The 24,045-nt window shown below is 40.9% G+C and overlaps 1 protein-coding gene across 2 annotated transcripts in view; it reads left to right on the forward strand.

The window, feature by feature from the left end:
- CDH17 (cadherin 17) overlaps positions 1 to 24,045 on the forward strand; it is a 70,827-nt gene that overhangs the window by 26,332 nt on the left and 20,450 nt on the right. For both annotated transcript variants that reach the window (XM_046022033.1, XM_046022024.1), the window contains exons 4-12: positions 3,784 to 3,918; positions 4,830 to 4,968; positions 7,076 to 7,234; positions 7,344 to 7,543; positions 9,984 to 10,115; positions 10,416 to 10,566; positions 14,658 to 14,873; positions 18,942 to 19,018; positions 20,911 to 21,102. In XM_046022033.1, coding sequence (XP_045877989.1) covers positions 3,784 to 3,918; positions 4,830 to 4,968; positions 7,076 to 7,234; positions 7,344 to 7,543; positions 9,984 to 10,115; positions 10,416 to 10,566; positions 14,658 to 14,873; positions 18,942 to 19,018; positions 20,911 to 21,102 — 1,401 coding nt within the window. The remainder of the gene's footprint in view (positions 1 to 3,783; positions 3,919 to 4,829; positions 4,969 to 7,075; positions 7,235 to 7,343; positions 7,544 to 9,983; positions 10,116 to 10,415; positions 10,567 to 14,657; positions 14,874 to 18,941; positions 19,019 to 20,910; positions 21,103 to 24,045) is intronic.

Here is a 24,045-nt window from a genome sequence, read left to right on the forward strand (position 1 = left end):
CATTCTATGGATTATTGTCTCACTCTCTTGGTAGAGCCATTTGAAGCACAAAAGCTTTTAATTTGGATGGGATGTTTTTCCATTTATTTAGATCTTTAATTTCTTTCAACAATGTTTTATAGTTTTCACTTTACAAATATTATATTTCTTTGGTTAAATTTATCCTGAAGTATGTTATTCTTTTTGTTTGTATTAAAAGTGGAATTGTTTTCTTGATATCATTTTTCAGATTGTTCTTTGCTTGCCTATAGAAATACAACTGACTTTTTATATTGCTATTATATTCTGCAAACTTATTGGACTTATTTATTAATTGTAATAAAATTTTTAGATTCTTTGGGATTTTCCATATATAAGATCATGTCATCTGTGAACAGGAGAGTTTTACTTCTTTCTTTCTAATCTGGTTGCTTTTTATTTCTTTTTCTTGCCTAGGACCTTGAGTATGGTGATCCATAGAAGTGGCGAGATTGGGAATTCTTTTCTTGTTTCTGATCTTTGGGGGGAAAGCTTTTATTTTTTTATTTTTTTAGATTTTATTCATTCATTTGACAGACAGATCACAAGTACACAAAGAGACAGGCAGAGAGAGAGAGGAGGAAGCAGGCTCTCTGAGGAGCAGAGAGCCGGATGTTGGGCTCCATCCCAGGACCCTGAGATCATGACCTAAGCTGAAGGCAGAGGCTTTAGCACCCACTGAGCCACCCAGGCGCCCCTGGGGGAAAGCTTTTATCCTTTCACCATTAATTATAAGATTTGCTGTGGGTTTTTGCAGACACCTTTTATCAGGTTGAGGAAATGACCTTCTGTTCCTAGTTTGTTGAGTATTCCTTTTTCAATCAAGAAAGAATGTTGCATTTTGTTAAATGATTTCCTGCCTTTATTGAGATATTCATTTGGTTTTATTCTTTATTCTATTAACATAGGGTATTAGATTAATTGATTTTTGTATATTGAACCAGCCTCATATTCTGGAATAAATTCTACTTAGTAATGCTATATAATTGTGTTTATATGTGGCTAGATTCAGTTTGCTAGTTGAAGATTTTTGCGTTTATATTCATAAGAAATATTGGCCTGCAGTTTTATTGGGTTGTCTCCTGATTTGCATATCAGGATGATACTGTCCTCCAATTGCAAGGTCTTGCAATTGGGTGAGTGAATTGGGACATATTCTTTACTTTTTGGTAACATTTGTGAAGATTTGGTATTAATTTTTCTTTATGTGTTAAGTAGAATTTGCCAGTAAAGCCAATTGGTACTGGGCTTTCTTTTGTGTAAAGTTTTTTGATTACTAATTCAATCTCTTGTTACAGTTTTATTTGGATTTCCCATTTATTTTTTAGTCAGTCTTGATAGTTTCTGCCTGCCTGAGAATTCATCCATTTCACTGAGGTTGTCTCATTTGTGGGGAAATAATTACTTATATTCTCATTAATCCTTTTTATTTCCATAATGTAGGTAGTGATGTCCCCTTTTACATTCCCAATTTCATTTATTTCGATCTTGGTTTTTTCTCATTTTTAATTATTGTTAAAGTTTTCTTTATTTTACATATATAGAGAGAATGTAAGCAGGGGGATAGGCAGAGGGAGAGGGAGATTCAAGCAGACTCCTCTCTGAGTTCAGAGTCTGATGTGGGGTCTAATCTCAGGACACTGAGATGATGACCTGAGCTGAGTTGGATGCTTAACCAACTAAGCTGCTCAGGCACCCCTATATTGGAGATTTTCAATGCCTCCTAGGGTCATCTTACATCCCAGATGAACTCTTTAAGTATTTTGGTCAGCTTCTTGTTTGTGTCAACTGTTATCACTGCCTCAAGCAACTGCAATTTTAAACAATGCTGATGATTATTTTTGACAAATTTACCAAGAGAAAAACTGTTTGCAGTGAGTGAACTATGAGGTCAGATAAAGACAAGACCTTTGAGTAGGTCTTTCCAGGGAACTCTGGATAGGTCAGATAATAACAGTTGTCTGGGAATGGGGATTTGGGGAAATTCCAAACCCTTTCTGTCCCCTCCATAGTACTGTGGCTGTGAAGCTGTTGGATTTCAAGGCTACTGCATATCTTGAGAAAGGACAATGGAATTAGGGCAAGTCAAAGTAATCACAATGTTTGGTTCTTACTCATCATAATTTTCTTAAATAAATACTCCTTGGGTCTTGCAAACATTTGGTTAATTTCCAAGGTTCTGAAAATGTTGATATTTATTTACAATTTATTTTCCAGTTTCTCATTGCTCTTATGGAGGAAAAGTTTTTTTCAGATCGTCATTCCATCTTTCCCATATCTTTAAAACACAAAATAGTAACACTTTTATTTATTATATAAACAATATAATATCAACAACCAAACACAAAAAAGTATTCACCCAGTTCTACCCACTTAACAGATTAACTATTATCTTACCCATATAACCATCTAACCATATCTTACCCACTGACATGACTGCTTTTGTTACTATTACAATCATAGTTTAGATTTACTCTTACAGTCCTCTTTTGTTACTTTCCATAATATCATTTTTTCTTATGCTGCTTCATAATTTATAGAATAAACATTTTAATGATTAATGTTCTATCGACTTTATGTGCTGGAATGATTTTTTTCACCTTTAGTTTTTGATCATTCAGGAGTTTTCAACTTTCCAGTATTATAAATAAGGCTACTTATACTACGAGCATGTAGTTTACAGTTTGAAAAAATATTTCTTTAGGATAAATTCTGCTTAGTGATGTTTGCTATCAAAGGTTACATTCTATACCTCAAGTGATTCCCAAAGGGAACTTTGTATTAATTGAAATTTCCTTTAATAATATGTTCTTTACATCTTTTACAACATTGGTTGTTATTGATTTTTATTTATTAATAACAATTATAACAATGTATTAAAATTATTAATGAGGTTGAACTAACTTTTATGTCTGCTCTATTTTGTGTGAATTTTCTATTCTTGTGGTCTTAAAAGCACCATATTATTATTCCATGAGTAATTATTGAAATTTTCCTCCCTTCTGAAAAAGTAACTAAGAGATTGTCATATAGAATTTTATCAAGTTAAAGACACTTTTAAATTGCTTTCCTTAATATTAAAATGTCTTAATCTTTGTCAAAATATTTAGAAGTATCAGATGACATTTTTCAATTTTTATTTTTTAAAGATTTTTATTTATTTATTTGACAGACAGAGATCACAAGTAGGCAGAGAGGCAGGCAGAGAGAGAGGAGGAAGCAGGCTCCCTGCTGAGCAGAGAGCCCAATACGGGGCTCGATCCCAGGACCCTGAGATCATGACCTGAGCCAAAGGCAGAGGTTTAACCCACTGAGCCACCCAGGTGCCCCTCAGATGACATTTTTTATCCTAACAATAAAGTTATTTCTTTTCATGTTTCTTAGAAACCAGCAATGTTAAAGCTCTCAGATATTCTCAGAAAAATCTCATCTAACTCCAGCTACAACTTAAAGCATCAATTGGCTTTCGTCAATGAATTAAATTATACCATACATTGTTTCTTGAGGGAAATGTATTTTAGAGGTTAAAGACCTGAGCAGGGAGCCCAATGTGGGGCTTGATCCCAGCTCAAGAGCATGACATGAGCAGAAGGAGATGCGTAAATGACTAAGCCACCCAGGCACCCCTAGAATGTATCACTTTAAGAGCTCAGATCCTACTTAGTGATTATACAAATGAAAACATTACCTGAAATTTGTGACATTCTACAAATTCTACAACATTGTTTTTCCTTATAACCTAATCTGATTTTTGCTTTTTCCCAGTTTAAGGCCAAACCTCCTGCTGTGAATTTCAAACTAACTGGAGAGACAGATGGCATATTTCAGATACAATCAGATGGACTTCTGTATCATAACAAAGCCTTGGATAGAGAAACAAGAGCTGTCCACAGACTCCAGGTGAATTGAGAACAGAAAAAGGAACCTAACTCCAACCTCTCTGGGCACCCTTTAGCATTGTCCTGGAAGTATCACTAGTACCTTCATCTCTTTCATAGAACCCCTGAGAATCTTTCATAGAATCCATCTCTCTTGACATTAATGGCATGCATTGCAAATCTTATTTGTTCATTTTTTACCAATGATAAAGAGATACCCTTTGGGTATGGCAAAAATACCTTCTTCTTCAGGCTTTTTAATCAGAGTAACCTCATTTGAATTGCCAAAGCCCTCAGATGGCATTGTTTGTTCAAGTATGGCCATGATCAAGCACTTGGATCAAACCAAGCCAATACTTCTCTGATATGTCGGTGGTATCTCCTTGTGGCTATTGTGTGGGCTTTAGACCCATAGAGAAGGCAGCATCAGTATGGGGATGGAGGTCCTGGGGGTCTTGCAAGAAGCAGAAATATCCAATGTTCAGAGACTCTAACTAAAGAGAACTTCTCCCTCTTTGTCCTCCTTAGTTTTTCGTGGTAGGCATCTGAATACACAGGAATGGTAGGGAGCTAATCGTAGAAAAAAAGGAGCAAGCAAAACTTTCCATCTGGTAACTTCTATTGACTTTGCAGGTTGACATGCACTTCCATAGCCTTCCATAGTCAAAATGTTCTTATTTCTCTATTTAGAAAAGAAGCATGTCCAGTGTCTAGCATACCATACTGCTGAAAAAACACAGCCATGATAAACAGAGTTTAACTGATTGGGTCCCTGTTTTAGTAACTCCCAATGTGGGGCTTTTATGGGTGTCTTTCTCCCCTACAGTCACCAGGTTATTGGCTTTTTGGCTCTAATTTCCTTCAACTGGCTTTTTGGTATGTGATAGGAAGTTCAGACTTATATAGGTGGTTTCCTTTTCCTTTCTACACCAGGTCTCAACCCTGGATGCTCAAGGAGCTACAGTGGAGGGCCCAGTGCCCATCACCATAGAAGTGAAGGACATCAATGACAATCGACCCATGTTTCTCCAGCAAAAGTATGAAGGCTCAGTCAGACAGAATTCTCGTCCAGGTAAAAGACAGTATTCCAGAGCTATTTATGGAAAGATGGAAGGATTTCAGGCAGAAGAGCAGATTTGTGTGGCTACAAGCTGCAGCATCACTCATTTAGCACTTCCTGTCATACTTAAATTTCACAGCAGTTCCCTAGGAGTTATTATCCTCATTGCTCTAAGACATGGTTTCTCAGCTTTGGCCCTATTGACATCTTGGGACCAGTAAGTCTCTTTTTGTCAGGGGCTGTTCTGTGCATTGTAGGGTGTTTAACAAATTCCCTGACATCTACTCACCAGATGCAACAACGAAAACGCCTTCAGACATTGCCAAATGTCACCCTGGGGGAGAAATCACCCCAGTTGAGAACTATGATTCTAGAACAAGCTTTAGAACACTTTAGAGCTCTAGGACATTCAAGAATACTCTGGAAAGGTGAGCTCACTTTCCAAAATTCTCTCAGAAATCTTCATGCTCCTGGTCACTTTGGGCTCCCAGTTCGTTTTCTTCTCTTACTTACAACTCCTACTTACAGCTCATCCCTTCACTTTGCTTCTACCCTTCATTTCCATAAAAACCATGGGTGTGTGACTCTGTTGAAGATTTGGGGAGATGAAGGAGCATTATGTTTTGATATGAATATGAAGAAAATAAATGTGAATATCAGACTTCGGAGTTCTCAGAAATACTCTTGGCCATTTCTACCAACTCACTGTCAAATTTCCTTCTATTTTACTTAATCTTCTCTCTCTCTTCAATGCCCACTTTCAGTAACTCAGGAAGAAAATTCCTTCTATTTTATTATGTAGAGCATTTCCATTCCTGAGCTTACAACCAAAGACTCACTTATGAATTCTGCTAAATAAGAATCTTTCAAGTCTTACCCTTTCTCTCTTTACTAATAGGCTCTTCTAGATCAGTGGTTTCCAAACTTTTTGGTCTCAGGGCTCCTGTGTTTTTTTATTTATTTATTTTTAAAGATTTTATTTATTTATTTGACAGACAGAGATTACAAGTAGGCAGAGAGGCAGGCAGAGAGAGAGGTGGAAGCAGACTCTCTGCAGAGCAGAGAGCCGGATGTGGGGCTCGATCCCAGGACCCTGGGACCATGACCTGAGCCGAAGGCAGAGGCTTTAACCCACTGAGCCACCCAGGTGCCCCTCCTGTGTTCTTTTAAAAATTATTAATAACTCCAAAAAACTTTAAAAAATATATATGGGTTCTATCCAGTGATATGCTGGTAAATGTTTAATAGCTGTCTCTCTGAGGAGAAAAGCTCTGATCTGTAGGATTGTCCAATTTCTGTGGTATAAATATTGCCACTATGGCTTATTTAAGCTACCAATGGTGTTAATAATTGGCTCACAAAAATTTCTGGAAATTCAGCCATTGGCTGTCATGAACTGACTCCAGCACATCACTAATTATGTCTACTGATATTTACCTCATTAGATTTAAAAAAATTTAATTTGTGTAAGTAATTATAAACACATTTTAGTGAAAATAAGTATTTTCAAGACAAAAGGAATGATTAAGAATGGCTTTGTTTTAATCTTTGCACATCTCTTTAATGACTAGAGTAATTAACTAAGAACAATTGGATTCTTGTGTCTTTTTCTTCATCCATTCTGTTGCCATATTGCTGTTTGGGTTGAAGCATATGAGGCAAAACCGGCCTCACATAGATATGTGGTTGGAAAAGGGAGGAGTATTGTAATAGCATTTTCAGATAACTGTGGATATTCTTTGATACTATACCAGAACTTAAGAAGTGGTGGGTTCTTAAAAGCTGGTGACAATGTGAAATCTGAAACTATATCAATGCCTTTTTTGGATATTCCTTTATGTTAAAATTCATTGAATTATATTGTGCTGCAGTGGATCTTTTTACACATGCATGAATTTTGACTCCATCAAACCTAAAAATAATCTCAAAGATGCCTACAAGGCCCTGGACCATACTTCGAGAAACCATCTTAGTGAAAGGAAGTAGAATAAAGATTTATCTCCCCACTAGTATAAATTCCCCCATTCCATCCCTGCCTCTTAGAAGATGAAAGTGTCTATGGTTGGTCTGGATTTCAATTAACATCTTTTTCCCCCTCTGGGGATATTTTGTTAAACAGGAAAACCCTTCATGTATGTCAATGCTACAGACCTTGATGATCCAGCCACTCCCAATGGTCAGCTTATTTATGAAATTGTCATCCAGCTTCCCAAGATCAACAACATCATGTACTTTCAGATCAACAACAAAACGGGGGGAATTTCACTTACTGTAGACGGTAAGTCGAGCGACGCCCTCATGGGACTGTCTGAGTCAGAAAAAGGAACCTAGATCTGTGTTACCTTTGGAGACGTTTCTTTTTTTTTCTTCTTTCCTACATCCCATAGGATCCCGGGAATTGGATCCATTGAAGAATCCTTCCTACAATTTGGTGGTCTCAGTGAAGGACATGGGAGGCCAGAATGAGAATTCTTTCAGTGACAGCACATCCGTGGATATAATAGTGAAGGAGAATATTTGGAAAGCACCAGAACCTGTGGAGATTATAGAAAACTCAACTGATCCTCACCCCATCAAAATCACTCAGGTAGTGCCCAAGGAGTGCTTTGAGGTCACTAGATAAATGGCCTTACTTTGTGGAGGTCCACTCTCATGGTCTTCAGTGATATATTTATTTGGTACATTTACATAGCATAATTATAAAACAAACTAAGTAGACAAAGTCTCTGGCCCCAAGACTCTGGAGTTTATTAGTTTATTATCATGGGTAAACTCTGGTCTTTACCAGCCTGGGTTCAGATACACACACACACACACACACACACACACACACACATGCATGCGCGCATGTCCACGTGCACAAACTTTAAACTTTAGAACTTCACTCCCCTTCCCCTTCCAAGTAAATACCACTAATATTTGTTTACTGTCAGTAATATGGTATAGTCAGTAATATAGGATATGGCTGCACTGGGGTGGGTTGTATATGGTGTACAATGTATGTACATATGTATACATATTGTACATATATGTACATATATATGATTTGAATAGAAATTTGTAAATATTTTTGAAAGTTTGTTTCTTATTCTTGTGAGAAGACTTTATCCAGTAGACCCATGCGATCATAGACTGAGGGACAGACATATGACTGGCTAAGAGCAGGAGTCAAGTAGGCAACCTGTACCCTTGGTACCATCCTCCCACAACTCCACCTCTTATGTGCCCCTCCTTTTCGTTCACATGTCTCCCTCTTCCCACCCCCATGGTGGGAGCTCTTACCCTGGGTCCCCTCCTACCTTCCATCCTAGAAATCCATTCTTAGCTTCACCCAGCTCTTACCTCTTCTGGAAGATCAGGAAGCTCCTTGACATGAAAGCTGTGGGTTAGTGAAAGAGCACTGATTTAGAAGCAGATGACCAAAACCATGTGCCTGCTCCATTATTTTAATGATTGATCATAAATAAGCTATTTAACTCTTCTGAGACCCAACTTCTCATCAATAAAATAGGGATAACAGCACCTCTCTGGTTGTTGTGGAGATTAACTCAGAGGTAATATCTGTGAAAGTAGATAAAATGTATCAATGTTATGAGTCTCAGTTTGTAGTTCTCCTAACATTTTTCTGAATCGGTGTTGTTGTTCAGGGGGCACTGGAATGGCCCATCCCATCATATCTATTGTCTATCTTAAAAGGATTTTTAATTGTTGAAATGTTGAATTAATCAACTTCACTTTAAGGGCATGGGTCGGGGGGAAGAATGAAAGCAAGAGGTATTCTGCTTTACCAGCTAAGAAAATGTGTCAGGACTCGCAGCCATGAGAATTTCAGACTTAAGCCTTTACTAAAGTCTTATTTATTATTTAGGTTATCTCCAGAAGGACTAATAAATGCTAAAAAGAACAAACATATTTATTTGCTCTCAAGGCTCTTGAAGTAGAGAAATAGTAAGGTGTTACACTTGATATTTAGGCCTGGGGGAAAGTGCTTTGGGTGTCTTGAATCCCAAGAAGAAGAATGGAGGGGGACAGCTCAAGAGAAAAGAAGTCAGACTGGATTTTTAGGATAAAGGGGAACTCCCTTAGAAGCAAGAACACAGTCTTTGGCTTGGACAGAAGTTGGTGCTTAAATAACTAACAATGGACCAGGGTGGCTCCTCGATACCCTTCCTGAGCTGGTCTAAGAGACTAGTTCATTCAAATAGTTGTAGTGCTTGGGGAAGTCACTTAAACATTGTGGCCTAGGTTCCTCATTCATTAAATGGGTATAACAACAGTTTCCATCACTCTACCTCACCGGGCTCTTTGAGAATTTAATGAGATAATACTTAAAGGTGTTTAGAATTGTATCTGGCTTGTGGCAAACCCCCAATAGGTGTTATTATTAGTATTAGAGTATCAGAGAGGCTGGGCTTCTGTCTCTAGCAAGTGGACTGATCTTACTATTGAGTTTACTTATTTTTGCCAAGTTGTTTACAAACAACACTAGGGGTTGGCAATTATTCTTACCTCTGAAGTCTTTAAGACTAAATATTCAGGTGAGGGATGCACTTTCCTTAGGTACAGTTTGTCTTGCTTAAATCATGGCATGGAGACAAGGTTAGAGTGTCTCCTGTTGTTCTGATCATCTTCACTGGGGAGTTTCAGGAGCTTGTCATGCATCTCGGCTTTGTTCTCAGATAGTAGCAGCTGCAAACTACATTTTATTTCTTAAATGGATGTTTCATGGATAGGAAGTCTCCACAGTCAGACTTTCTAAAGAACAACCTACAGCCCCATTAGAGGGTTCAAAAGGAATTTCTTTAGAGAAGAAAAATACTCCTGTATTATTTTTTTGAGCACTATAACTTGGTAAAAGAAGAAGAAGAGGCTTATTTTTAGTTGAATATGAAGTAGTTATAGAAAACCACAGATATATAAACAAGATTTTTGGAAATTTCAAATTGAGAACCAGAGAAGTGTTTCTTCCTTTCCAGTTCTCTTGGTCCTGATATGTCTCTCCTGACCACTCACTGTGGGCCTTATAGGTGCAGTGGAATGAGCCAGGTGCACGATACTCCCTAGTTGACAAGGAGAAGCGGCCAAAATTCCCATTTTCAATTGACCAGGAAGGAGGTATTTATGTGACTCAGCCCTTGGACCGAGAAGAAAAGGATTCGGTGAGTAGATCTGGGAAGAGTTTCACGGCCAACAGAGGCAAGACTCCTGTGCCCACAGACAGCTCAGGGCAAAATTGATTTTACTTAAAAATGACAACAAAAACCCCAAACTGTGTTCTGAACCCCAGCACATGATTGCTTTCAAAGATAAGAGAGCACCCCGCAGACCTGACCCATTTTATCTTGTTTCCCAGTTCAAAGTAAATTGAAAATAAAAGGGTAGATTAAATAGCTGTTTTCTATGCCTTTTAATGAGAATGATGGAGGAGTCCTGTCTTAACACTGATCTTCCTGTTGTAGTATGTTTTTTATGCTACGGCAACGGATGAGGGTGGAAAATGGCTTTCAGTACCACTGGAAATTCGTGTGAAAGTTAAGGACATTAATGATAACCCACCAACATGTCCATCTGCAGTGACCATATTTGAGGTCCAGGAGAATGAAAATATAGGTAAGATATGGCTGCTGCTCAAAGCCATGGACAAAGCATATGGACTATCCTCTATATGTTACCTCTTCAATCCCCTTCTTGTCTCTACCAGGTAAAAGATAGGGAGGTAAGTGTGATCGGGGATCATCTGTGCATGTCTGGCACAGCAGAGAGATTTGAATGCACTCTTGGAACCACACAGGTACAGTATTTCGGCTAAAAAATATATCTGGGAAGTGTTCTTAAATTGGAGCTTTTGAAACTACTACCACCGCTCTGCCCATCATTACTTCCACTACTATTATTGTTACTAGTACTACTACTACTACTATTATTACTTCTGCACCCTTACCACTACCCCTGGTACCATAACCACTTATGCCAGCATCTTGTATACATATATAAGGTTATCTCACTTGCAACGTTTCCCCGTAGATTCTTATTTGCCTTCTAACAATCTCAGGAACAGATAAAATCTCATCAAATTTGCTAAATAATTCAGATAAATATTTATATCCAATGTCAGATACCCTGCAGTAAGCAAGCACCGAAAATGCAAGTTGACTTTTGACCCTTGATCTTCCCTCTCTAGGAATCAAATTAATAGTTCAGGAAGCTAGTTGACGAAGTTCGAGTCCTACCTCTTTTTGTCCTTGCAAGTCTTTTTGACCTGCTTTGTTGGGTGTCGCATGGTAGCTACTATGAGAGCCACTCCTAGGGCTCTGCTGTCCTTCTGAGTAGATCCGTCCTCCCATGCCTTGTGGACATTCTCACCATTTTCTTTTGATCGTTCTACTCTTCTTCCTACACATTTTTGACACAGTGGGTGCTGCTCTGACTGCACCTGCTTCTGTGGCTTGTCTGCTCAATGTGCATGTTTTAGTTTGTTTTGCTTTCTTGCTGTCAGGAGTCCTATAGAGGTGACCTGTTGTCAGTGTGTTCTGTTTAGGGCCTGTCTTTTTCATTTATTCTAATGCTCACAGCAGCAGGAAAGGTTACATGACAGCTTGAAGGATTTTAGTTAATTACAAGGAAGAATCTTCTAACAGTGATGTTGTGCAAAGATGGAGTGAGTGGCAATAGCCAAGAAATACTTGTGGCATCACCCCTTTTGAAAACCTCCCAAATTTCTGGTCTACCATGCTGAATGAAGGCAGAATTGAAGAACTTTCCAGATGATCCCTCAAGTCTCTGTGTATAGGGCCCAACATTTGGTATATTCGTTATCTATTGTTGCATAGGAAACAGCCCCCAAACGTTGCAGCTTCAAACAAACATTTATTATATCACAGCATCTGGGAGTCAGGAATCAGAGGGCAGCTCAGTTGCATACCTTTCATTCCGAGGGAGAGCTTAGCGGGAGTAGGGGGCTGGCAGAGAGATCTTGAAAAATGGTGAGCAAGATGAAAGGCAGTATTTTTATAACCTAATCTCTGAAGAGGCATCCATCATTTTCACCATATTCCATTGATTAGAAGTGAGTCACTAAGCCCAGCCCACACTCAGACAGAGGGGGTTACACCAAGGAATCAATTTGCGGGGGATCACTGGGAACGATTTTAGAAGCTGCCTACCTTTGGGAAGAGGATAGTACTAGTTTTCTGAGACTGGTGAGGAAGTCATTGTGGTAGAATAAATTGTATAGGGTCCCAGAGAGCTATTCGCCTCTCTGAAGGTGAGAATTTATTTTGTGACAATGTCTCACCAAGTGTCGAATTGTAGACTTCATGGGCCAGGAATTCTCATAAATCAACAGAGATTGAGTCTATTCTTTATAATGAGCCTAAAAGAAGTACAAAACCAGGACGCCTGGGTGGCTCAGTTGCCTGGGCTCAGGTCATGATCCCAGCATCCTGGGATCGAGTCCCATATCGGGCTCCTTGCTCAGCAGGGAGCCTACTTCTCCCTCTGCCTCTGCCTGCCTCTCTGCCTACTTGTGATCTCTCTTTCTCTAACAAATAAAAAAAAAATCTTAAAAAAAAAAAAAGAAGTACAAAACCATGTCCCTGTCCTTTGGGGGCTTACTGTCTAGCTCAATAAAATATTAAGTTATTCCCTAGTGTGTTGATATTCTCCTCTTTGGTGTCTTTTATTAGCCAAAACCTGTGGGACTCATGTTCCCAAGTTTTAGCAGTGCCGATATTAATTCTGAAATGCCACTCATTACCAAATCTTATGTGTTCATACATAAAATTTAGCTTCTCATAAAAACCCCACATCCTAAAAGTATTTCTGAGTGCCCCCAAGGGATGCTGTAAATACCTCTGAGTCAGTTTGGGTTGCCACTCGTTCCCAGCCTTTGTCCCTCAGAGACCTGGCCTTCCTTTTACTTCTGGCCCATCCAAAAAAGTTCTCTGCTCCCTTGGGAGGCAGCCTCCCCTGGATTTTCCCTGGTCACTGATGTCAACAGTCCTCATGGTGCCTCTGGCAATAGAAATTTTCCTGAGAGGTGGGAGAAGAATGGTGTCCTCTGTGTCACACTCACTTGCTGAGAGGAAAGGTCCAAAGCAGGGCTGCTCCGACTCCAAAGGATCACAGAATTTAGTAAGACGCTCTTTGATCCCAACACAGACCCTTAAGGGCAGGTGCATGCCACAAAGGTGACATGGTTGTAGTTGATTCAGCAAGAGCAGCTGCTACTGTTAGATAAATATCTACCTGTGCCCTGTTGACCATTATGCTCCCTCCCCAGCCCACAGGACACATCTCTATGGCTCCAGCTCCATTACAGACATAACACAGGCACTTCCTTACCTCCACCCTCAAAAAAAAAAAAGCCTCCAAATTTCCACGTAAGGTAGTGAATGCAAATTGACTGGGGAAGGGATGAAACCTAAATCCACAACTGGGATATATTCACGTTTTAGCCCCACGATGGGATTCTTGCTGCCTGTTGGAAAACCACAATTGTCATTTCACAGAGCAAAATGACCCAGAACCTATTACAACTCATCCAGGACTGGGAGGAGCCGTGAGTCATAGCCTCTGCCTTCTGGAAATCCCTGGACCGAAACACTCACACGGATAAAACACATGGGGCCATAGACCACAGCAGGCAGGGGATGTATGCCTGTTCTTTGCCCTATGTCATCTTTGGGCTAGGGTCAGTCCCTGCAGTTGTTGCATACAGCTGCTTAGAAGCAAGCCACAGTTGGCTTTTCCTCATCTAACACCAATTGTCTTATCTGTCAATGTCCAAGGATGGCTGTAACAAATCACTACAAACTTGGCTTCAAACAACAGAAATGTATTCTCTCACAGTTCTAGAGACCAGAAGTCTAAAATCAAGATGCTGGCTAGTAGAGAATTCTTCCCAGCCTCTTCCAGATCCTGGTCGCTCCTAGCATTCCTCGGCTGCTTATGGCGTAACTCTGGTTTCTGCCTCCTCCTTCCTGTGGCCACTTCCTCTATGTGTGTCTCGTGTCATCTCTTCTTCTAATAAGAACGTCACTCTCTAGATTTAGGCCTACCCTAAATCCAGGATGCTTTCGTCTCAAGATCCTTAATGAATTACATCTGTAGAGACTTATTTCCAAATAAGGCCACATTTGAGGTTCCAGGTGGACATGAATTTTTGTAGGATGCTATTTGTTATGGGCTGAATTGTGTCCGCCCCTAAAATGCATATGGCGAAATCCTCACCCTCAGTACCTCAAAGGGGGACTATTATTGAAAGTTAGGGTCTTTAAAGAGGTGGTAATTTAAAATACTGTCACTAGTGAAGGTTTTAATCCAATATGACTAGTGTCCATCTAAGAAGAGAAAATCTGGACTGGACACATATAGAGAAATGACCATGTGAAGACACAGGGAGATAGCCACCTACAAACTGACCTCTTGATCTTAGACCTTTAGCCTGCAAAAACTGTGAGAAAATATATTTATGTTGTGAAATCTACCCAATCTATGGTACTTCGTTATGCTGGTCCTATCAGACTAATAGTATACTGCTCAACACACTACATTATGGAAAAAGAAGAACCAAATAAATGTAAGAACTTGAGTGACTCACAGCGCTTTCTAGGGACATGCTTATCCAGTGAAACCCTTTTGAATACAGTGGATTAAATAGAATCTGTAATGGATGGATTCCTTCTATTCTTTCTCCACAGGGAGCAATATTGGGACTTTTATTGCCCACGACAAGGATGAAGAAAACACTGTCAACAGTATTTTAGGATACAGAATTGTGGATCAAATCCCCAAATTTCCCAAGGAAGGACTCTTCCTGGTCCAAACCTACTCAGGAGTGTTCCAGTTAGCTGCGCAGTCCTTGAAGAAGCAAGACACTCCGCAGTACAACCTGACAGTAGAAGTGGCTGACAAAGGTTAGTGTCACATTCGCTGTCAAAAGTGGAGATCCCTGTTGTCCTTCTAGTTGTGCTTTGTTAGGCTGCCCTGGTGCTGGGCTGTGTTACAGGATGCCATCCGAGAGCTCTTGCTTCCTTTGTAAGACACACATGGAGCACAGAGGCACTTGGTCCAACATAGTGAGGCCAGACTTACAGCTCAGGCAACATTATTGTGTTGGTTCCAGTCCTCTGAGAAGCAGATGCTAAGAGGGGATTAAATGTATAAAGATTTTATTAGGGGGAAAAACCCATGAGAAAAAAATGGGGGGGGGGTGTCTGGAGAGGGCTGGGGGAACCATCAGACCATGGTACAAGCCTAACCCTGAGTGAAGGAAGTCTGGTGGGAGTACAACAGACCACTAAGAGTTTAAAAAAAAAAAAAAATTGGCCAAGGTCACTGGGAAGTCCAAAGTTGTCCATCGAAGGAATCTCTGATCTCCTAGAGCATGCCTGTCTTGGTCTGCCTGCTTTGCTCAGACACTGGCTGGGGGCAAGCCATGGAAAGAAGGCCTCCTTGCAAACATGTTGCTGGATTTCAGAGAAGAGTAGGGCGGGGGGCATTGTCAATTAAGTTCCCTGTTGTTGGAGGTTGGCAAGGCCCATTCTCATGGCTGCTGTGATCATGAAACAGAATATTAATTGTGTTTTCCAATTCTCCCTTTTGGACTCTAAGGACCCTATTAGATGAAAGTGGAGGAGAAATGCATCTTTGGGGGAGTTCTGTCTTCTATCAGCTCTCAGTGGGCCATGACTTCTATACAATTTCAAAGCAAGTGTTTCTTAATCTTTGTTAGGTCACAAGACCCTTTGAAGATCTGATGAACACTGCATTCTCTAACGAATGCACACATTTTAGGACAGTTGTGTACAGACATGCAAAAACACATGTATTCAGAGCCAGATTGATTTTAGGGACACACACACTCCTAGGTTAAGAATCTTTCTTTGAGTTAACAAGCACCCAATCTTAGATGACCAAATAGTCAGTAATCATTGTGCTAGGAGTCACAGATTATATAGGTAGGAAGAAGAAAAGAGCATCATTTCACATCACTCCTCCCATTTCCCCCTTCAAACAGATGTTGACATACTGAAGATAACTTTTTTTTTTAAATTTATTTGACAGACAGAGATCACAAGCAGGCAGAGACAGAGAGAGAGAGAGAGAGAGAGAGAGAGAGAGAGGAGGAAGCAGGCTCCCTGCTGAGCAGAAAGCCCCATGTGGGGCTTGATCCCAGAACCCTGGGATCATGACCTGAGCCAAAGGCAGAGGCTTAACCCACTGAGCCACCCAGGCACCCCGAGAACTGGGTTTTAACAGGCTCCCAGTACAGACTTTGGAAGCTAGTAATTTGGCAAATAGTGAGGGCCCAATATATGTCTAGAATTTTGTTAAGAGGTACAACAGAAGTGAGTATAAGTCATCCCCTCTTATGATGAATGAAAATTTCACACCACTAGCCAACCATTCTTTCAGCAAATAGTTACTGAGCACTTACCTTGCATGAGACACCATTCAAGCTATTGAAGAACACAGGTGAATAAGACCCAGGGTTTTTCCTCAAGGAGCATTCATTGTAAAAAGGAGATGGACATGTGAATAAATAAATTACAAGAAACATGTACAAGGTAGCCTACGAAGGAAATGAGGGACTCAGTGGAGGGAGAGAGCAGGTCAGGCTTTCTGGAAGAGGTGTCATTGAGCTGAGTTTTGGGGGATGAATATGATGTGTTACAGAACAGTGCAGGGCTTATGGAGGAGAAGAAATTCTGTCTGCAAATGCATGGAGACCTGAAGTAAGGTGAGGCTCTAAGAGCATAAGGTAGAAATCAGATTACGAATTGTCTATGTTTGTGAGTGTATCTATAGAAAATAGGGAGCAAATAGATTTATACATAAGTATATATGCGTGCAGAAGGAACTCAACATTCAGTTGTACACTACTATAGCCTAGAGACTGGGCTTAATTAATACAGTTTTACATAAAATCAGGGAGGGCTCGCTACCCAGGAGGCCACGTGACTTACCCAAGTGAGTTTTTTTGTTTTGTTTTGTTTTTCCCCAAGTGAGGTTTTTTTGTTTTTTGTTTGTTTGTTTTTTTAAGATTTGATTTATTTATTTGTCAGAGAGACAGAGAGCACAGGTAGGCAGAGTGGCAGGGAGACGCAGGAGAAGCAGGCTCCCCGCGGAGCAAGGAGCCCGATGTGGGACACGATCCCAAGACTCTGGGATCATGAGCCAAGCTGAAGCCAGCCACTCAACCGACTGAGCCACCCAGGCGTCCCTCCCCAAGTGAGTTTTGTGCAGAGCAAGGAGCCAGTGAGTTCAGGTCCTGGAAACCTCTCCCAACCCCCAACCCTGCCCTGACCCTTGTTAGTCATTCTTGTTCTGAGGACTGACCCCTGCTTTAATCAGCATCCACTATTATAATTCAATTAGATCACAAGCCTGGCCTCCTGTCTGGTGCATTGGACACCATCTCTGGAGTTAGACTGCCTGAGTGCATCTGTCAAGATCCCAGCAGGAAGCAGTTCCTCAAAAGGAATAACCAAGAAGAGTTTAAAGAAGGGATTTGTAAAGGTTGTAGGCAGGGTTAAGGGAAACCAAATGGAGGTGTGAAGTGCAAAGGACAGCTTCCCTCCACTGAGGTGTGAAGGGACAATCGAAGGAGCATTCCCCAAAGGAACATGCCCTCTACTTTTGCCTGCAGAAGAGGCTGCTGGGGGAAACTACCCCTAACCTCTCTCTTCCTGCCCCTCCTCCCATCTCCTGGTTAGGGCTACCACTGGCAGCAACCAGGATGTCCAGATGCAGTTACTTGGGTTAGTCTCCAGGGACACGGAGTGGGGTTGAAGGGTGGAGAGTGGACAGAGAGGGCAAAGGGAGCACATGGATTTGAATTCTGGCTTGACCACCAGTTAGTTGTGTGACCTTGGTCAGGTTACCTAACTTCTCTATCCTGTACTTCCTCATTCATGAATGAAATGAGGATGATCATAGTGTCTAAGTCATGAAACTCGTATGACAATGAAATGAATAATGCTAGTAAAGCACTTAATACAGTGCCTGGTACACAGAGAGTGCTGACAATTTGTATTAGAACAGGAACCCCAGTTCTGTTGTTATCTACATTTTATAGATAGACTAAGGCACAGAGAACTCAAATGACACACAGTCTGATAAGCTCTCAGGTGTTTGGTAAGTGGCAGAGACAGAATTCAACAGTGGGACTCCTGAGCCCTGAGTCTTAGCTATTATACAACACAGTATATCATGGCTTAGAGCCACGGTGACCCCCAGAAAGAACCTGTGATGTTCTTTCTCATTCTGGATATTTCCCTGGGCACCCCATCCCCACCTGTATTTTATGCACATCTTGGACCTAGCTTGAACCTGCTCTCTCCGACTAGATCTTTGAATTGTCAAACTCACCCCTCAAAGCCTGTGTCATTTTCTATGAGCTCCTTCTGACCCTCTCTTGCCTCCCACCATCTGGGTAGCCAGGCCTCTTCAAGGGGGTTAACTGTATCGCTTCCTCCCTCATTTGGAGGAATAGGCACCCAACCTTCCCAGTGTAGAGGACAGAGGAGATGCAGCATGGTAAGGGCTGGAAGTGTTCAGAGAAGGAAAGACAGCTGGCTGGGTGACTCAGGGAAGGCTTTCTGGAAAGGCATTTTGCATTAGGTTTTGAAGGCTACATAAGTTTCACTAGTTAGAAAAGAGAGGTTGCTTCATGGGAAAAACAAAAACAAAAAACGAAAACAAACAAAAAAACCTAACCAGTCTTGATGAGGAACAAGCCTTACCTGGGAAGGGGCGGATGCCCAGGGAAGCTTCTCTTAGAGCTTTTCCAGCCTCCTTTTGCTGACCTGCTTGTGGGGAGCAGGTGGGGAGCAGAGAATCCTGTCCCCACAAACACTGCATGTCCATGGCAGAATTGTGGCTGTGACTGTCACTTCCCTTGCCAATGTGTTTCTTATAGATTTATTGTTTTAACACACAATGTTTGATGAAGATTTTTGTGCTATGACTTTGATTTTCAGATTTCAAAACCCTCTGTGATGTGCAGATCCATGTTATTGATATCAATGACCAGATCCCCATCTTTGAAAAATCAGATGTGAGTAGTTTTTATCTGTTGTTTTTTCTTTGTTCATATTACTTGACCCTCACTTCTGGGATGAAGTCACAGTGAGTAGTTAGGAAAAATTCCAGAATTTAAAGGTAGCTTCAGTCAGTACAGTGGTGACAAACCCAGACACCATCTTCAGTGGAAATCTTCAGGGAACAACAGTATTCACTGTTAGGGTATCTGGGAACATCTGCTTATAAACTTCTACCAATGGCTCATTTCTTCCAAGGGCTTGCTTAAAAGCTGCAATGGCCATCTTTGTCAAATTTAAAGGAATTGAATGGCTACTTGCATTTATAATTTGTGACAGTGAATGGATTACCGCTAGGTCTCAAACAAGCATTTGTAGTCAAAAACTTAATATTTGGAATACTGGTGATTTAAACTCTTTTTGCAATAACTGGGTAAGAAAAAGAGAGAGGAAAAATTGACCTCTCGGTTAAGCCAAAGAAGAATGTGCTTAAGACATTCGCAAGAATTAGGAAAATTGGGCAGAAAGAGTAGGAGAAAAAAAGATCAGTTGAGAGAACATCAAGAAAAACATTCTCTTATTTTGATGTGGGTCTAAAACTTTGGATGGTTTTACCATAGCTTCCCTTAAAAGGGAGGTCTCTATTTCTTCTGGAGCAGAGAGAAACCCATTTGACTAGATTGTTATGTCATGTTTGAAGTCATTTAAGGGACAGCCCAGAACCTTGTGATGATGATTATAAATCAAAATAGGGACAATGCTGTGACAAAGAAAGGGAATTGATTTATGAGAGCGTTTGGGCAGCAAGAGGTGTGACTGAACGTCAGGGGTTGCAGGTGCTGGGGCCTCTCGGGTATGAGCTAAAGAGCCCATGCCTTCTCAGTCTCCATGAGCCCTTCCTTGGCTTGTGGTTTTCTCACGTTCCATCAGCATAGTGGTTTTACACTGAGCATAAGAATATCCTGCTTTGGGAGTTGGAAAGCAAATTGGGCCCTAGAGAGAGCAGGTAGGCATCTGTCATTGCTCCAGGCGTCCCTCTGGGCCCTGCCTGGTAACATCTTTAAGATCATGATGCCGACATAACCTGGGGGATTTTCAGTGCAGTGGTGGGCGTTGGTGTGGGCCAATGAACAAGAACACAGGCTTTGGAGTTGGACCAGCATGGACCTGAGTTCCAATTCTCAGCCTCACTAGTTGTGAGCTCCTGGCTGGGGTTTACTTCTCTAATCCTTTGCTTTCCTGCCAAATGGAGATGACTTGATAGGGTGCTTTGTTGCTTGTCTTTCCTGAGTCCTTATTATGTGCCAGGCATTCAGGAGGGTTACCTGCTTTATCTCTCTCAATCACCCCAGCAAACAGGATGTTGGTTGTATTGCTCTTATTTCCATTGAAAGATGATGAAACTGAGACTTGAGGAAAGGAGGTGACTTACTTCAGGTCACCGGGCTACTAAGTGGCAAGCCGAGAGTTCATCCCCAGGTTGTTTGATTCCAAAGTTCAGGCTCTTAACCTCTCTTCCTTGGTGGGTTACAAATTAACTGAAAGAATATATATGTGAAGTGTCTGTGCAATTTAGGTACTCAGTACATAGTAGCTATTGATTTATATCATCACTAGTATAATAATTGTAGTTAATAAACATATTGGATATGAGAAGGGGAATCTGTATTAAAATCCTACCAATAGCTCCCTGAGATATGTTTCTTGGTGCAATGGATATCAGTCTATGAGGATGACTGATGTCAAAATCAATGGCCACATATTTATCGGTAAGAAAACATGCTTGGTAAATGTTAATGCAAACTATGATTTGTGTTCATTGTGAATCCAAAGAGACAGTTTTGCCCCTTGGCAATTATGTTTGATGACCATGGACATTCTCATTTCCTTCCCCTATTTTTTTTCTTAGTATGGAATCTTAACCCTTCCTGAAGACACAGCTGTTGGGTCTACCATCTTGACCATCCAGGCCACAGATGCTGATGAGCCATTCACTGGGAGTTCTAAAATCCTATACCGTATTATACAGGGAGACAGTGATGGACGACTGGGGGTTGACACAGATCCCCAAACCAATGCTGGATATGTCATAATTAAAAAGGTAAAGAGCCCCTTTAATGGATTTTCTTCTTTATTATAAATCAAGTTTCTTATGATGGTGCAAGGATCGATAAGCAGGGGTAGTGGATTAGCCTTAACCTCTCAGGTGTGGTGAGGGACTCCTAGCAAATGCATTCATTCTTGTCCTCCTGAAAGACAGGCGGCCAAAATTCTAGGTCTGGGTCTGTTGCTAACTGAATAAGTAACCTTTCCGGAGAGAGGTAGTGTTGCCATATAAAATAGATAAAATATAGGATAGACAATTTAAAAAAACTGTTTTTTACCTAAAGCTCAAATTTAACTAGGTGTTCTATACTTTTATTTGTTAAATTCTGGGAGTGGGGAGGTTTTGTTGAGGGTTTTACTTCTCCTTTTACAAATGTGGGGGTATTAAACTGGATGAGCCCTATGAGCCCTTAAGGTTATAGACCCTCTGTTCTAATGTGCCTTTAATAATGACTGGAAATTGGTAGATCTCCTTTCAAGGTTTAATAGACTTATCCTTTCATCCTGTCCTTCCTGCCAACCCTGTACTTTCATCTTTTAGAAAGTTGCTCAGTTCACTGGCTCTCACATTATCTCACCTTCTGTAAGGACTAGGAAGTCTAGAGCCAAAGTCTTGATTACTATAGTACATGCTTCTTTGTGCAGTATCTTTCTAGCCCTCCCTCAATCTACTCCCACTCCCCACCATACACCTCTAAATATTGACCTTTTTCCCCATGGCTGCCTCATCTATGCTTTAGAACATGTAAATGGTTTACCAGATGACTCAACAGGAAGCATTACTCAATGTCATCTGATATATTCAGAACTATAAGGGGTCAGAGTTATAGCAATAGTGGATCTGTAGGCATGGTTGGGTGTTGAAGGTTTATAGGGCAGTGTGCTAGAGGCTGCAAAAAAGGCTCAGGAGGAAAGTTTTGGTTCAGAATCAAGGAAAGCTAATAAAAAATTTAATAAAAAAAAAAAAAGAAAAGCTGAAGAAGAAGACAAAGTAGAATAATTTCACAGAAGATGGATAGAAACACGGGGAGAAAAGTGTTAGTGCCAAAGTAACCCAGGGGCAGAGTGTTGGGTTCTGATCCTATTATTACCATAGACGTCACTTCCAACAAAGGTTTCCAGTGGTGAGGTCTGTGTGAGGACCGACTGAAACTATTAGCATCCTGTGTCAGTCTGACATTTGGAAAAGGACCGGGGATCACTCCCCCATCCTGTTCACGGCTATCTACGTGGAGAAGAATTGCAGAAGGATCAGATAAAGGAAAGGGCAGTTTTCAGAGTTGGCAGTGGGTGGTCCAGGTAGCATGCTGGATCCTTTCCCAGAAGGAGAGGCAGACAGCTCCCAGTTTCTCCCTAGACCAGAGTTCTCTAGTCAGCTAAGAGAAGATGAGACCTGCCCATCTCAGTATGAAAGATTCCCATATGTCAACATTTTCTTGTGGTGGCTTTTGTGAGCCAGCTTAAGTTAATTTGACCACTTGTGACAAATGGGCACCTTTAGCAAGATGTTGTGACCCCGAATGTTTAGTGGTGGGTGCAAGTTGTGAGTTGCCTTCCACAAAACCTTGACATGAGGAGATATGTTACAACTGAGCAGGCCTCTGACCAAAATCCTTGTCACATCCTTATTGTTTTGTGGTTGTATTCCTAGTATCTAGAATGCGGCTGGGCATATAGTAGAGTTTGATAAATATTTGTTGGCTGAATAAATAATTGAATTCTATCCTATACACAGTTATTAACAGACAGGCACAAAAACGGTTATCTAACTTGTGCTTTGGGTCTGTAAAGTCCTAGCTCTCTGTCCTTCGGGCACTGTGATAACAGTATTCTAGTGAGAGGATTTGTCTGATTGTCCAAAGAAAAGGAATCCCGGACAGAGACAGAACAGAACTGAAATTCTAGAACTCTGAAGGGTACAGACTGCTGGACTAGCCAGATGCTCACACTCTCGTTCAGGTGATGACTGAGATTATAGTATATTTTAAATCAAACCCACGTCTTGGATAGCACCAATATCACCACGTCCTCTCTTTGTAAGATCACTCTGCCCATGAACAAACCTTATAGTGCTGCTTGAGCCCGTTGTAGCTCAAGGCCTGCTGTGGCTGCCTCTGGAGTGTGTGCATCACTGATTAGGATCTCTTCCACACGAAGCAGCAACTGGACCTAAGGTGTGGATTCTTGATTAGGATACCCCCCGTGTTAACCACCTGCCCTTGGGATGTCTGTATTCACTATGACAGATGCATGTGTTTATACTCTTTGTAGTGTTTTTCAATAAGTTAGACTCTATAATATGGTTACTGTGTATGACTTAGCTTCGAATTCCCTATCCATTTGGCTGCTAGGGGACCACCATTGCTTTGAACCATTGTGTTAATGACTTTTTAATGTTTAAAACTAGTTTAAAAACACCACATAACACAAAATCTATTCTCTTAACCTTTTATTGCGTACCTTCCCTTTAAGCACACTGTTGTAGAACATCTCTGGAGCTCTTTCTACTTGCATGAATGAAACTCCACGTTCCTTGAATGGCAGCTCCCCCTGTCCTACCCTCCAGCTCCTGGTGATCGATCACCTTTCTACTTTTTATTCCTTGTAAGTTGGACTCTTCCAGGTAGCTCAAAGAAGTGTAATCAAACCTCATTTGCCCTTCTGTGACTGGCTTATTTCACTTAGCTTGATGTCCTCAAGTTTCTTCTGTGCTCTAGCACATGGCAGGATTTTCTTCTCTTTTAAAAAAGGCTGTAAAATTTTCTACTGTGTGTATATACCACATCTCCTAACCCATTCATTTGTCAGTTGACCTCTTGGTCGTGTCCACCTCTTGGCTATTGGGAATAATGTTGCATGATCATGGGAGTGCAAATATTCTGTTTTCAGTTCTTTGGGGTAAATATCCAGGAGTGGATTATGGGATGATACAGTCGTT

The sequence above is a fragment of the Meles meles genome, chromosome 1 (assembly GCF_922984935.1).
Source record: "Meles meles chromosome 1, mMelMel3.1 paternal haplotype, whole genome shotgun sequence".
NCBI classification, from domain to species: Eukaryota; Metazoa; Chordata; class Mammalia; order Carnivora; family Mustelidae; genus Meles; species Meles meles.